The sequence below is a fragment of the Gobio gobio genome (genome assembly GCF_949357685.1).
Source record: "Gobio gobio genome assembly, chromosome: 3".
NCBI lineage: Eukaryota > Metazoa > Chordata > Actinopteri > Cypriniformes > Gobionidae > Gobio > Gobio gobio.
The window spans coordinates 39,951,385-39,967,012 of NC_137099.1; the positions used below are offsets into that span (position 1 = coordinate 39,951,385).

Genomic DNA, 15,628 nt, shown 5'->3' on the forward strand with positions numbered 1-15,628 from the left:
TCACATTAAAGAAAGGCTTTCTAAGCAAAATCATACAAAATGTCTTTCAAAATCATTTGTGACCTTCTGTCTTCTGACATATTGCGCATCTTTTCACTTTTCATAATCAACGTAGCCTAGATTAAATTAAAAAATAACATTATAATATTTAAACATAAACAGGAACTGCAAATGGTCTGAAAGTACGAACCATACAGAAAATGCTTTCACACTAGAAACGAACCGAACCTTTGTTCAATTTGATCCGGACCTAGACTACCTCTTTTCGTCTTACCAAATTTCATCTGTTTGGTCCGGACCGTGGTACGGGGGAGGTTTCACACCTGTAATTTTGATTCGGACCAAACTGAAAAGTCCGAAAATCCGGACCAAACAAGGTAGGTGTGAAAGGGCCCTAACAGTCTACTGCAAGTCAGAAGCAGGGCTATTATTGCTACCTAATATAAAATTACTACATTTATTAGTACATTGTTACTACTGAAACATTTTTGTAATATTCCACATTTTGTAGCATTTTTCAAATAATAAAATAAAATATTTTAAACTAATCAACTTATAAATTATAAATGTTTCCTTGGCAACTAACTGAAATAAGTTTAAGTTGAAGCATTACATTACAAACTGGAGATTAATAAAAACTAAAGCAGTAAACCAAAACTGAAATAAAAATAAATTAAACTTATATAGTAATATTATATAGTATATTAGAAAAAAAAGAAAACTAATAATGACAAAAAATTAAGCTTGCATTAAAATTAAAATGAAATATAAATATAAATGAAAATATAAACATAATAGCCCATTCAAAATAATAATAATAATAACTTTAATAGTATACAAATAATAACAAAAATAACACTGTTCAGAAAAAGCAGCTTTATTATGTGTTTAATCTATTGTACATTTATAGCTATTTAAAATCATTTGAATTTAGCAGAAAACTACTGCATACATTGTAGGCATAACTTGACCATCCCTTCAGCTCTGCCTTATTCACTTCCAGAGTTTTTGTGTTGGTATTTTGTTGTTTCTGAGCTCAAGCCTGTGCTTGTCAACTTGATTTAGTTCTTGGGCTGAGAGTCTTATCCTGTGCCAGTGTTATTTGCCAGAGGTTTTGCCTCTGGTTTCTCAGCTCTTTCACAGCTCTTCAGATGCTCTGTGTTTGTTTGGGACTCATGTGTTGAATCCTAATAGGGGCCCACCACTTTCTGCAGAGTCACCTACAACAAAAAAAAAAACATCTGTTCACTGTTTTTACCACTCCACTCCAAATTTGGAAAAATGTTGTTCTCTCATTTCCCCAAACCACAACCTCCATCCGTTCCTGCACCCCCTTTATATCTTAATTACCCGTTCATGTGCTCACCTTCCCCCTTTTCCCATATACATTAGAGCTAGTCTTTGATCACATGCTGCTCTCTCTTCTTGGCCTGCGGTCCTGTGCGCAGACGGCGCTGGTCTTATGTAACCCTCTGCTTCTCTCCCTGCCGTTTCCCACTCTCTGCCATCAGAGGAAGCGGCTCCCTGTGCGCCTGTAAATCCTGCCTGCTGTTTGTCCGAGGGACAGGTGGCCACAGCCCTACCCCGTAAACACTATTGACACAGAGAGATGTTCGCCTTGTTTACCCTTCTAGCAGGCGCTGTCGCTTACAGAGCTACTCCTGTCCATATGTCAGGAGGTTGTCACCTGTTTATCTGTAAATCTCTCAGCCCCTGGCCTTGAAGTAGAGCACAGATCACAGTGATGCTGTAGTATATATCTAGTCAAGATAAATGCTGAATTGTGCTATATCGCGCTTGATGAAGCTTTGGATATTGACAGGTCACCGTGTAATTGATGAAACATTCATTCTAGTCTTGCCTTGTTGAAGATAATGTGTTGCAGCACAGAATGTTTCTTTAATCTAGCGTATCCACAACTGGCATCATTTAGAAAAATGTTATCCGTTACACAAAAGATACGCGCTAGATCAATTTGTTTATACACTCATAAAACATTTTTATTATTAAGTTGTAATTAATCATATTTTTATTTTAAATTGTGAAAAAGTTTTTTGTCATCTACTATATATCCAATGCTGCATGTACTTATTATATTTACAGATTTTTCAGCAGTAAGCAACACTTTGGGTTAAGTTGTTAAACACAGTCGATCAGTGTTTGTTTTTCAGTTCTTATTTAGTCTTTAGTTCCCGTTTTTGCCCCTTTCAAGTAGGACACTATTTTTGAGGATCAGAAAATAAGACATAAGATGTAATTGTATGCTAAGTGCTGGTTTTAATAGCTCAAAATGAGCGTGATTTTCTTGGTTTGGCTCATTTGTAATTGTAGACGCATATTCGGAAACCATTTTAAAACCATTTCCCTGTGGTTCTGCTGGTTGCCAGGGCAACCATATTGGATTTTATTTACCCCCCCCCCCCCCCCCCCCCCCCACACACTTCATTTAGTTTTTCTTCAAAATTTGACGATTAAGAGTGTGTAAATGTTTCTCCCCCCCTCCCCTTTTTTTCTGGAGTGACTCCTGTTACCCTGGTGACATCTGCTGTGTGTGAGCATAACCTTGATTTGAAATGTGTGAGCATGAGCGTTATGTATCGAGCAGTGTGCGGTGTGTTAGCTGGGACTCATGCGGCTGGTGTGAGGTGTGTGTGTGTGTGTGTGTGTGTGTGTGTGTGTGTGTGTGTGTGTGTGTGTGGCTGGTGTGAGGTTAATGAGTGGATTTGCTGCACTGCAGCGCTGCTGGAGTCTCATGCTGATGTGCAGCAGCTGAGGACTCACAGACCCACTGCAGAGTCATAAATCACAGCATCTCTCTCTCTCTATATATATACTTACTGTACATGTATATCTCTTTCTCTCTCTTTCTCTGTTCCTCTGTCTCTCCTGCTGGACTATGCTTCTCCTCATTTGCCCCACTGCTGCTGCTGCTATCCCTGCTTCTGTGCGTCCTTCACTCCCCTCCCCTCACCTTCAGCACACATGTTTCTCGTCTCCATTCTCTTGAGTTTCAAAACCAGTATTACCCAAATATAATTAAGAGTATGGCTCTGTTTTATATATATGAAGAGAAAAGAAAATTAGAAGTACATTGTCGTTTAAAAGTTTGGGGTCAGTAAGATTTCTTAAATACTTTTTAGCAAGAATGCATTACATTGATCAAAATTCACGATTTCTATTTTTTACTAAGAATTGCTTTCCACAAAAGTATTAAGCAGCATAATTGTTTTCAACATTGATCGTTATAAGAAATGTTTCTTGAGCACCAAATCAATTAGAATAATTTTTGAAGGATCATGTAACTGAAGGCTGGCGTAATGATATTTGCAATTACAAGAATAAATAAAAAATTTAACATATATGAACATAGAAAACTGTTATTTTAAATTAACAATATTTAAAAATATTACTGTTTTTGTACTTTGTATCAATTAAATGGAGCCTTTGTGCACAAGAGACTTAATAACATAAAAAAAAAATCTTACCGACCATATACAGAGCTGCCAACTCTCACGCATTGGCCGTGAGACACATGCATTTGATTGGTTTCACACGCCACACCCCCGATTTCTCACGCTGAAGTGTCAACCCGGTCGGTTAAATGCCTGGAAGATGAGTTTATTTATAGAGATGTTCTTTCGGTTAGGGGGTTCAAGATAAATCTGCAAATAAATACGGTGTAGTGCGACCAAAAGCTACATTCCGTTTTGGGTTCTGGCGAGAAAGAGCCTGTAATGAGCGGAGCGGTGCGGTGTAACGCTCAGCTCAATAATCCGCTCTATGCAGACGTGCACCACTCATGAACCGCGCGCTCACCGGTAAAACAATGCTCGCTCAAATCCTGCTCAGACATAACATTTATCTGTACTTGTTGTAGCCACTAAACAATGTATTTTGTGTCATATTTATGTTTAAATATTATAATGCTATTTTTAAATTTCATCTAGGCTATTATGAAAAGTGCAAAGATTCGTAATATGTCAAAGACTTCATTAAGTTTGGTTTGTAGAAAGCCTTTCTTTAAAGTAAATTTCGTTTTGTATAAATTGTATCTTAATTTTAATCAATGTTTCAATTGCCTGGATTTAATAAATAAGAAGCAAATAGGCTATAGCAGACTATAATCGTGACACGAAGGCGCGGGAGCGATCACTTTCATTGCACATGAACTAGAGCGCGTCTCATAAATAAACCGAAACTCAGCCAGCTACTTGCCTCACAGACATGAGAAATATGTGTATATAAAGCTTGAAATGTCCCTTTTAAATGAAACAACTCTAAACTAAAAGAAATAGTCAAGCGAAGTGTAATGTTCACACGAGCAGCTTAAGAGCGTTTATGATCAGAATGCTGCGCTTCATCACTGCATGTGCTGTGAGTTTAATATTGAGTTTAGTATTTAATTTAAGTTGCATACATTTTGTTCTTGCACTGATGTTGCACTTTGACAGCCAGTTTGAGATATAGGCTATATTTGATTATTGTGTGTATCGGATAGTTTGATTGCCAGTTTTTGTCATTGAAATGACTGGGAAAAAAGTGTCCCAATAACCCTGAATTCACCCTATACTCATGAAAATCCAATTAAATGAATTAAATTCAAACGTAATTTGAAATCATAATTACATTGCATTATGCTGTTTTAAATCCCACATAATATAACCTTCATTAACAATTATTCAGTTATTTGTAACAATGTCATTGTTAAAAGAAAAAGAAAAAAGAAAAGTAGTTTCAATGTTGCTAGCTACTTTTTGATAGTAACTTGTAGTGTAGCTATTTTTTCAAAAGGGTAGCTTGAATGTAACTTAAATACTTCAACTTACAAGTAGCTTGTAAGTTAAAGTGGTTCTATATAGTGCTTTAAAATTGTGTGTCTATACTGCCCTACATAGCAAAAAGGCAGTAACTACGCAGAGTGCAGAACTGAGAAAAATGACTTTAAAGTTATCCTGTCATCCAGCCTAAGTAGTTGTAGGTAGATTATTGGACATGTGGCTGTTTTGTTACTTTATATTAGCTTATTCTTTGTACATAAATCCTCATATTTAATTTGATATTTTACCATAATTTTGCAGTTCCGTATTCTTGCTATGTATTACTTACCAAATACGTGGCACCATACCAAGGAAAAAGGCAGTAACTACAGATTCTCCAAAAACTATTTTACCACAACTTGGGCTCTGGGTGTGTTAGATACACTGTATTTGAAATAATTGGAACCATTTGTTTTCCTGAACATGGATATACCAAACCCAAAATAATTTGACCATTTTAGGTCAATATTTTCCACAAGACATTTGGAATTTGTATTGCCTCAGTGACCTATTAGGCTACCTTGACAGAGGTTAGTGCTCTCTGAGTGCTTTTCTATTTTTTATTGAATATTTTTCCACCGCTGGTTGAATTATAACTTTGTGACATGAACAATAAAATGATGACATGGCATCGGCGATGATGTGAAGTTACAGAGGATAAAGTTACAGCTAGGAGCAGGGAGGATCAGGGGATCAGCTATTTAAAACGTCGCCTGTCAATTAGCATAATACTATCTGAGTGGACCTCTGAGAGGAAGTCCCGCCCTGGCGGCTGACAGGTGTTTATATTGTGATAGCCTAGCCTCTAAATGTTTAATCTGTCACTGTTACTTACCATTCTCTGGGTATTTTCTTTTCAACGCCCGTTCCACCAGCTTTGTGCCATCTCAAACAAAATTTGTGTTAAGTTAGAAGGGTGAAATCGCAAATGTTAAAACCGTCCCGTGAGGACGCCGCAAAATCAGCTGTGTGTGTTCACCATGGAAACAGTAACTTCACTGCGCAGCGACACAGTTATTTTTTGTTAGGTAAAACATAACAAGAAAACAGTAATGGATGTTACTGTACTCATGCTTTGTTTCACTAGGGCTTTTTGCAGTTACTGTACAAACGACTACCATTTTTTCTCCAAAACGACACACATTTGAGATAAGATGTTTTGTCACATAACAAAGGATGCCTTGAATGTCATGAAAATGATAATAACTCATTTTTGACCAAAAATGCAGTTACTGCCTTTTTGTTTTGTTGGGCAGTATAGGATATACTGTATATACAAAGCGTCATATAGATGCATTTTGTCTTAATAGAGATAATTAATTATCAACCTATACTTATCTATCATAGGCAAAAAAAAAAAAAAACAATACTACCCCATTCAAATGCTGTTGCAGAGGGTTTTCTGTTGTGAACCACTGATGTGTGTGTGTAATGTCTGTGTATATATATATATATATATTCTTTTTCATTAAAAAAAATTCTGTGTACGGTAATGATGCTGTACGCGACAAGTTTTTGGTTGGCCCCACCAAATGTCACTCAAAGATTTTTTTGAAAAGTTGGCCCTGTTATATGCACTAACAACATTATTCTAGTCAAACTTGTCTATGTAAAGTGCATCCAAACATCCAACTGTTGTATTTGTTCAGCTTTGTCGACTTCCATACAATGTCAGAACGAGGATACAAAAATGTGACTTCCTTGTCTACATGGGTAGTTTGCCAGACAGTATGTCTTGAATTAGCAAAAGACATAAACTTGTTTCCTTCTTGATATCTGAATATGTTTATTACAAAAGATTATATTTAACATAAATGCTGTTCTTTTGAACTAATTATCAAAAAATCCAGAAAAAAATTTTTACGCTGTTTTCAACATTGATAATGATCATAAATGTTTCTTGAGCAGCAAATCATCATATTATAATGACTTCTGAAGGATCATGTGACTCTAAAGACTGGAGTAATGATGCTGAAAATTCAGCTTTGCATCACAGAAATTATTTTTATCTTCTTTTTTTGTGGTATTTTTGATAAAACAAATGCAGCCTTGCTGAGCATAAGAGACTTCTTCTAAAAACATAAAAAATGTTACTGATCAAAAACTTTCGAACGGTACTGCTGACCGTTTGTGTTCAGCTTGTGTCTAGTTTGTTTTCAATGACATACGGTCAGCTATGCTCTTTACCTGACAACTGGCCTCTGTTAATGTACTGTACTAGCAACATCCTTTTACTAATTTATTTTATGTTACTTTATTTAACGTGTACTGATTAATCAATTAAAAAAGTTATGCTCAGAAATAGTTTGGCCTATATTTAAGATTTATGCATTTCAGTTGCATATAAAATGACCATTCATTTGGAATACACAGTTTTAAAAATAAGATTTATGTAATAGTATTAATAAAACAAACTTGTTTTAAATATGCAATAACCACGTTTACCAGGTTATCATCAATAAATCAAATATATTATATGTTAACCAATCTCATATTTTAACTAACTGAATCTCGCTTGTTTCACAACTAGCTGTATCCAAACCAATTTCATACTTTTCAACTGATTAAATTGAATTTTCACAATTAACTGATTTATGCTGATTCTAAGGAGTTATTAAATTAATTATTTTATTTAAATTATTAAATTATTTAAACTCAAATAGATGCAAATTCTTACTATGGAATGTTGTTTTTTTTGTTTAGTTTTTTAGTGTAGTCAATATTTCATGTTGACATTTGCAGTGCATCTCGTGCAGTGCCTGATCCTGCTGTCAGATATTGCTGATTTAAAGTGCTCATTTGCAGTATTTGCATTTTCTAAATCCTTCAGATTCTTAGGGACGTTGGGCAGTTTTCCCCATAACCTTCATTTCTCTCTCCCTCTCTGAGATTGTGAGACTGTGTGTGAGCTGCACAGCTTCTCTAAGAATAATGATGAAGGGGTTTGGGTGTGGGGAATATATGCAGCAGAATTTGTGTGTTTTTAAACCCCTTTTTTATTTGCCTCTGTTGTGTTTATATGTTTTGATGTCTTTTTAGTAGTTCAAAAAGTAGCTTAGACGCTTAAAGGAACACGCCGACTTTTGGGGACTTTAGGTTATTCACCGTATCCCCCAGAGTTAGATAAGTCCATACATACCATTCTCATCTCCGTGCGTGCCATAACTGTCTGACGCACCCACCGCTAGCCTAGCACAAAGACTGGAGGTAAATGGCTCTCAATAAGTGACAAAATAACGCCAATACAAAATAATGTAATACAAAACATTTTCCTATTTACATGTTGTGATGTGTATAGGTACATTGTGTACTAAGACCGACGGAAAATGAAAAGTTGCGATTTTCTAGACCGATAAGGCTAGGAACTGAGGGAGTTTTTTTTAACATGTATGCAATTTGGGGATTTTATCAAAATTCTATCAGTCCTAATTTGGGTCAATATGTTTTTCTGCTTGACAGTATTTCTAGAATACGTGTCTTTTACTTTAGGAAGGCGGTACAGTATACATTTTTTTTGCATTTTTTTTCACAGGATATGCACTGCCACAGCTTCATGGATGAATAATGCCTCCCCTGCCTCTCTTATACCAGTGAAACCTGGATCAGTAGGAATGGAAAAGAATAAACCAGAGGAAAGGTAAGATGTAGACACATTTGTTGCTGAAGAACATGTATTATACACTCATCCACACCTCCATTCTCATAGAATGTAATTAATTTGTTTCAATCTGTTGATTTAAGTGTCAAGTTGGCCAGGTTTTGGCTCAACCTTTATCGCACACACTCTCTTACTGTCTCATTGATTCTTTCACTCGCACTCCAAGTCTCACTTAAGCTCTCAGCCTCAGGCTATTAACTCAATCACACATGCATTCACTCACTTGCAAAGTCTTCATCTGTCATTGTTTAGCCTCCGACTCACACACTCGCCAACTTTTCCTTTCCTCCTACATGCCAACACAACTGTCTCTCTCTCTCTCTCTCTCTCTCTCTCTCTCTCTCTCTCTCTCTCTCTCTCTCTCTCTCTCTCTCTCTCTCTCTCTCTCTCTCTCTCTCTCTCTCTCTCTCTCTCTCTCATCTCTGCTTTCTCAGCTCTATTTCTGACTCTACACCTGTACACACACACACATACTTTCACTCAGTCTCACACTTTCCAAGCAGGGGCCATTGCAATGATCTATGGTTCTGATCCAGACACAAAGATGGATTAACTTTCCAACCTATAAAATTAATGATGCCCGGTGGCAGGTGATCAGACTCATTCAATTTAAAGTCTTTTAATCTGTTAAAAAGCTGTTTGGAAAAAAACGACTGACCTTCAGGAATGACGTCTTTGTTATGTTGCTGTTGTAAAGAGCACACTTTCATTAGAACTCCTGCAGTAACTTTCTGGATTCTGGGTGTCTGCCTGGTGTATTAACTTAAGGGCAAGTTGTTGTTTGGAGGCAATATATAAAACATTCAGCAGACTGTCAAGTGTCGAATTAAGTTAGGTACTAGTGAAGAGAGTCTAGAGTACATCGTTGCTATATCTTCAGTAACCGCAGTATTATTTATTAAAATAATAAATGTAATAAAATCTCAATTCATTAAGTCATTGTAGGGCTGGGCGATATGGCCAAAAAAAAACCCGTAATGTTAAAAAAAGCCAATAAAAATGTTCATATCAGTCGATATCGATAATTATCACGCTATGTCTTTATTGTGATGTCAAATCTTTATTTCTTTCGAGTTTATTGTCAGAACATGACAAACATTTCACATTTTTCCTTAAAAAAAAAAATATCTTAATAGAAAAATGTAATTCTCAGTTTCTGCATGTGCTAACGAGTGATATTGTTTCAAATCATGAGGTTTGTGCTGCCTGACTTTGATGACATATTTTCAGTACAATTTGCTGTGCAGGCTGCAATAATATTACATTTTGTCTCTTAGAAATGCAAGTCTTGATAACCACAGTTAAAACCATGCATGTAGCACCTCAATATCATGGTAAAATGTAACTACGGTTTCTGTGGTATTTGTATGAAAACCAGTAGCCTAAATACATTTAGTATAAATGCACAACTGTTATAGCTTAATCACAAAAAATACTGTAATTTCTGTCTATTTCTGCCACAATACCATGGTGCAGTTAGTGTTACTGCAGTAAATCCATGGTAAATGATGGCCATTTGTAGATTGAAGAGCCTGTATCATTGCGCACAGTGTTTCTATTGTTTATCAGCACTGTTTCGTCTGGTTTTAAACTAGTTTAAATCACAGAGACATTTGTGTTCTTCGCTGAATTCAAGCTCTTCTCACTAGATCTCACACTGATGTTTAGTGGTCGCGTGACTGAGGCGATCAGCGAGTAAACGCATCTGCTCTAGTAAACTCATGCTGCGCTGCTCTTTAGACTTTGAGCCGAGCGGATAAATGGTCCATGTGGCGCGGTATATAATAAAGCATATTTTGTTACCTTTTCGAGCTTTGAAGGGTTAATTTTGAGCAGATGTTTAATGTCATCATCACTGTCCTCATCAGAGCTCATTTCCCAGGACATCCAGCTTCTGGCTCATATTTGCCATCTCAGACATATTCTCAAAACTATAATTTCCATCATCTTCAAAATCAATATTTTGATCGCTGACAGCTTCTTCACCAGATCCACCATCAAGTGACAGTGACACTAATATTTGATTGTGTTTAGCACTTGCTCTGCAGTAAATCACTGAGCCATTTCAAATTTTGCTGATGATACTTCCTATTCGTTTTCTTCCTGTGTTAACTATGAGTGAAATGTCACCTCATCATTTTGTATCAGATATTCCTTTTATTCCTTGTGGAATAAAGGTAAATTGCATTTATTCAGTCATCAAAGATTCAATTATTGTTGTGCAGAAAAAATATATACTTACATTGTTACACACCTCGCGTCATTAGTGACCCTATACAATTTTTAATTGGAAAACAGGCAATCATTTTTTTTTTCTTGTTATATTGTTTATAATGAATTGATTGAGGAATACTAAGATGGCTGATGTCTAACTTTTAAAAAAATTATGAGGAGGAGGGTAGTGAATGATGTCCCGGGTCACTAAAGACCCAAGGTATGAGTTAAAGGGTTATAAATACGTTTCGTTCCACTTCTGACGCATAAACATTTATCAAAACTCTTGATATCTTATGTTTATCTCATTGAGGAAAATTATATTGTGATAATTATCGTTATCACTTTGTCGCCCAACCATAAGTCAAATGGTTTGGATGTCTTTAAATCCATTGGACGTTATTTAATTGACTAAAATTGCTTTATTACTATTATAAGTTGTATTTTTTTGTAAGATTATGGAAATATGTATGCAGTAAGTATGAATGTTTGGACAAGTCATGGAAAAGCCATTGAAATGCATTAAAAGGTGTGGAAACGGTTCTGTGCTTTGAGAACATGCTCCAAATCCACTCCAGAGGAGTTTTATTTTTTGAGCAATAAATGGCAGGATATGCCTGGATGCTGCCAACACTTGCTTGAGATTTTTTCTCTATTTGAATCATATCTACTCTTTGTTGACTATCTTACTTCTCTACTTCTTCAAAACTCAGCTCAGGGATTTTTACAGACAGACGTTAATCACACAGACTGCTTTCACTGATAACTTTAGCTGAGTCCACTTTACAGCTAGTTGGAAAGTCGTGTCCTAATCCCCACCCTTCCGAAAAGCGAGAGGTCCACTAACTGATTGCCTCCATTTTTCAGTGTCACCCTCATGAAAGCCAAGGCTGTGTACCCCTGTGAGGCTGAACACGATTCTGAACTCTCTTTCCAGGTTGGCGCAATCTTCCATGACGGTAAGTGTTAACGTTATCACTGCCACAGGCACTCACCCGAATCCGCAGACATATTGGATTTGGCGGGTCCTACCAGCACAAAAAAAAATCTGATCTTGTATCAGCATAGGCGGAAGGAGGGAAGTGGGGCAGGGGTGTAGCATCCCCTAAAATAAATCCACAAAGAACGAGACAGAGCTAGCAAATGGAAATAAGGGCCTTAATAACTATCAGAGCTCTTGTTTTCTGAAGCCATTATCTCAACATCTTCAGCGAAGCCTTTCAGCAGTCTTGGTGAATTTAACATCCACTGATTTGGCTCAAAATCTTGATTATAACTAGTGAACAAAGTGAAATTTTAGGGTGACAGATTGCGGAAGTAACTTTTTTCATTTATGAAAAACATGATTGTAAAAAAAAAAAAATCATAATAATAATATTGCTCAATTTTTTAAACCAGCGAATGCATTACAGTCACCCTGGTTAATGCTGACATGCGTTACACAAAAATGCTGTGTTGATGCTGACATGCAAAAAATTTACAAAAATAGTCAAAATATGGGCATAAAACATTAAAGCCAAGAAAGACAAAAAAAAGTTAATATATTTTGCTAGACATTTCTTATATGAATGAAAATATCAGATAGAATTTTAAATTCTGTCTATTTTTCTGCATATAGTCAATTTGCATAATTTGTTATTGTAAATGTAATTTTGATAGCACAGCATCCGCATGTTCATTTGTAAATCATTTTTGTGTTTTTTACCATATTGCTGTCTTTCTCCCACCACTTCTGTGTTTGTTTACTAAACACTTTGGCTAATAATTAAATAATAATTCTTTCAACTGTGTGTACCACATTTTCCCTTTTTTTAATCAACCCCACCCCCCTCCTCAAATTAGCACTGTAAATGCTGAAAAAGTCAGCAGACTTTGTCAGGGCCTGGCTATATCTCTTAATATTGTTATTTATTTATTTTTTTATGTAAACTTTCCAAACTCGTACCCATTGTGATCTAATTGACATTCATCAGCCATGCCTAACCATCCACATAAGAAATGTCTTCCATCCGATGAGGAATTCTTACTTGTCTTACATGCAATGTGACAGAAGAGCCGCAGTAAGACTTTTACCTGTGTGTCCGTGGGTTTTACTCTGCAGTGACACTCTCCAGGGAGCCCGGATGGCTGGAGGGTGTGCTAGAGGGAAAGCGAGGACTCATCCCTGAAAACTATGTGGAGATACTGTAACTTCGAAAAGAAAAACCCTCTGACTTCTCTATACATGGTATCCATGGTCTCGGCGGCTCTTTCACAATAGCACTGCTTGTCGCTCATCCATCCTTCTTCACACTAAAGACATTGAGAGAGTATATATACTGTATCCAAAAACACAGCTGTTGCTAGCACAGGAATTAAGTTCAAGTATAAGCTAAGAAGTGCTATATACATATAAAGAGACTGCACTTTTAAAGTTTGGAAATGTAAATATAGTTTTGCCTGGGATTCGTACATCATTGTGACCGTTTGTGTTCTCTTCTTTTAAAATGCATGTCTCATGATTTTAGAAAATTAGTTTGAGTTGTTCAGCATTAGTTTACTCAATACTCAAAGATACCTTGAATATCTTTTCTATTTAATATTATCAAGTTGCATTTGTTGGTGTATGATGTATAGTAGTAAATATGAGGAAATGTGTCAAGTTATGACTGCCCAGTGACCATTTTCACTTTGAAATAAACAGTTTGGCTTCTTGGAACACTTGAGCGCTTGCTAGACAAAATGATTGATTATTGAAATTGATATGCGATTAGTGTATATGCGTTCGCATCGAAGTGCCTTAAATGTATGCATGGCATGTGTGACGCTGTTCAACAACTTGAACAGAGCAACCTTTTTTTGATATTCTGTACATAGGTTAATGTTGTTATTTTGAAGTACAGAGACCGGTAAATAAAAAAAATAACCCATACATTGACTTCAAATTAAATATTGCCAAGTCTTACATCGGTGCTGTGTACATAGAATTATTTTTGTTCAAAAACACTTAAAAGCAAAGCACTTTCCATCTTTTAAGTGGTTAAAAGTTTTAAAGACACCACACACACAAAGAACTTAAAAGTGGCAGGACTTCACTGATGTTTAATGAGACCACTTTCATTTTCTAAGACCCCTTGTTCCAAGAGTTCGTTTTTGTGATTGGTTGTAACGGCGGTTATTTAATACAGTGATTTATGACCTCTGCAAAGGTTTTGGCATGGATATAATTTTTCTGACGGTGACTCTCTTGTTGATCAATGTTAAATAAATAAAGTGTTTTATTCTTATATCTTGGTTTTTATTTCTATTTATATGCCAAACTAAGTGTATATAAATAATGTAAGCCATATGCTGCAGGCTCTGTGGACCCCCTGATGTGCTTTCTGGGAAATAAACCACAACATTTGTGATATGGCTGTTGTTTAAGGAAAAATAAACTTTGTGTGTAATTTCTTAATGTCAATTAACTTAATTGTGTGGATGTGCTCTCATCAAGGTTTAAAAGACTGTCTTCTTTTAGGCTTCTGCTGAAAAACTTAAGCTTGAATAAATTCAAAACTATTACTGTCTTCTCATAAATGTTTGGATTTGTTTAATATGAATATTGCACGTATGAATGATAAACAATAGCCACTTTCACACATAAAACCTGTTAAATTGCAGTAAAATAGCTGGATATCTTTTCAGGTAAATGTACCACATCTGCTGTTCACACATGCAATGTCTGTCCATCATTTATCTGTATTACTACCATTCACACAAGCACCAAAATGCCATTAAAACTTGCAGATGCATTTGCTGGAAAAGAAGCTCTTTCGTTTCAGTCAAGGTTAGTTATTTTTTGTTAACACATTTGGTTTTAGTGTCCCATTTAATGACATTTTCCATAATGTAGGTAATGATGATTTTTAATTCCTTGTGTGCTGCGGTAGATTCTTCAGCGCTTTGTGATTGACTTCAAACTAGATAGATAGATAGACAGACAGACAGATATATGCATACATACATAGATAAATATCCTGCCACTTGTCACCAATTGTGACAATTTCGATTTTGTTTTGTATGTAAATGAACTGTTGTCTATTACATTTAGAGTATACTGGCTTATTCTCTCTCCCACACAATTCTAGCCCTGAAGCTTTTACATTGAACCTCTCCCCCATTAAGTGGATTAAATCCTCATTTCCTAGCAGATTTTGACTGCCTCCTCATATACTGGGCTTGAACTGTAGCACACTGCAGGCTAGGTCCTTACCATACACTGGATGGAGTGCTTGAAAACAAGCCATTTGAAATAAAAATAGACTATTTTGTTGGAGCCACAGTGCAGTGGTTAGCACACACACACTGTGATTGGAGTTACTGGATCTGGTTTAGTTTATTTCCTGTTCCCTTTCATGATGATACACATGATATGTGGACATTTCCTGCAGCATAACTAGTTTGTTCAAGTGCACTTAAAGGGATTTTCGAGGTTCCTGCTCCTGTCAACATAAAATGGCATCCACATCCCATTTTACTTCTGTAATATAATATAGATTCCTCATTGATAAAAGTTTAGTTAATTTACACAGCCTCATGTTGTTCCAAATCTGTATTACTTTGTTTCTTCTGCGGAGATCAGAATATATTTTAAAGAATGTTTGTGTTTGTTGCCCATTCATTGGTCCAAAACAACTTTGGAGCCCATTGACATTCAAATAACTTTAATAAATGTGGTTTCTTATGCTCAAATAGCGTTAAAAAAAAGTATGTTTTAGGTTGGTTTCGCCAATGTGCATTACAATCCTAAGCACGGGTTTCTGGTTTCTGTGAGAACCAGAGCTTCTAATGGCAGCTTTAGTGATCAATGAATTTACTAATTTGCAATTGGCTCTTTTATTTGGAAGGCAGAACTTGCAAATCTAGAGCTGCCATATTGCATGTTGCAATTTCTTCCATTCATAGCAATAGAAGAGCA

The 15,628-nt window shown here is 36.0% G+C and overlaps 1 protein-coding gene across 1 annotated transcript in view; it reads left to right on the top strand.

The window, feature by feature from the left end:
• The window catches only part of arhgap10 (Rho GTPase activating protein 10), a 111,450-nt gene extending 97,495 nt beyond the window's left edge, over window positions 1-13,955 (top strand). The window contains exons 21-23 of the mRNA XM_079812007.1: window positions 8,350-8,454; window positions 11,557-11,648; window positions 12,791-13,955. Of these exons, the coding sequence (XP_079668133.1) occupies window positions 8,350-8,454; window positions 11,557-11,648; window positions 12,791-12,879 (286 nt within the window). The 3' untranslated portion in view covers window positions 12,880-13,955. The remainder of the gene's footprint in view (window positions 1-8,349; window positions 8,455-11,556; window positions 11,649-12,790) is intronic.
• Window positions 13,956-15,628: the final 1,673 nt, after the last annotated feature.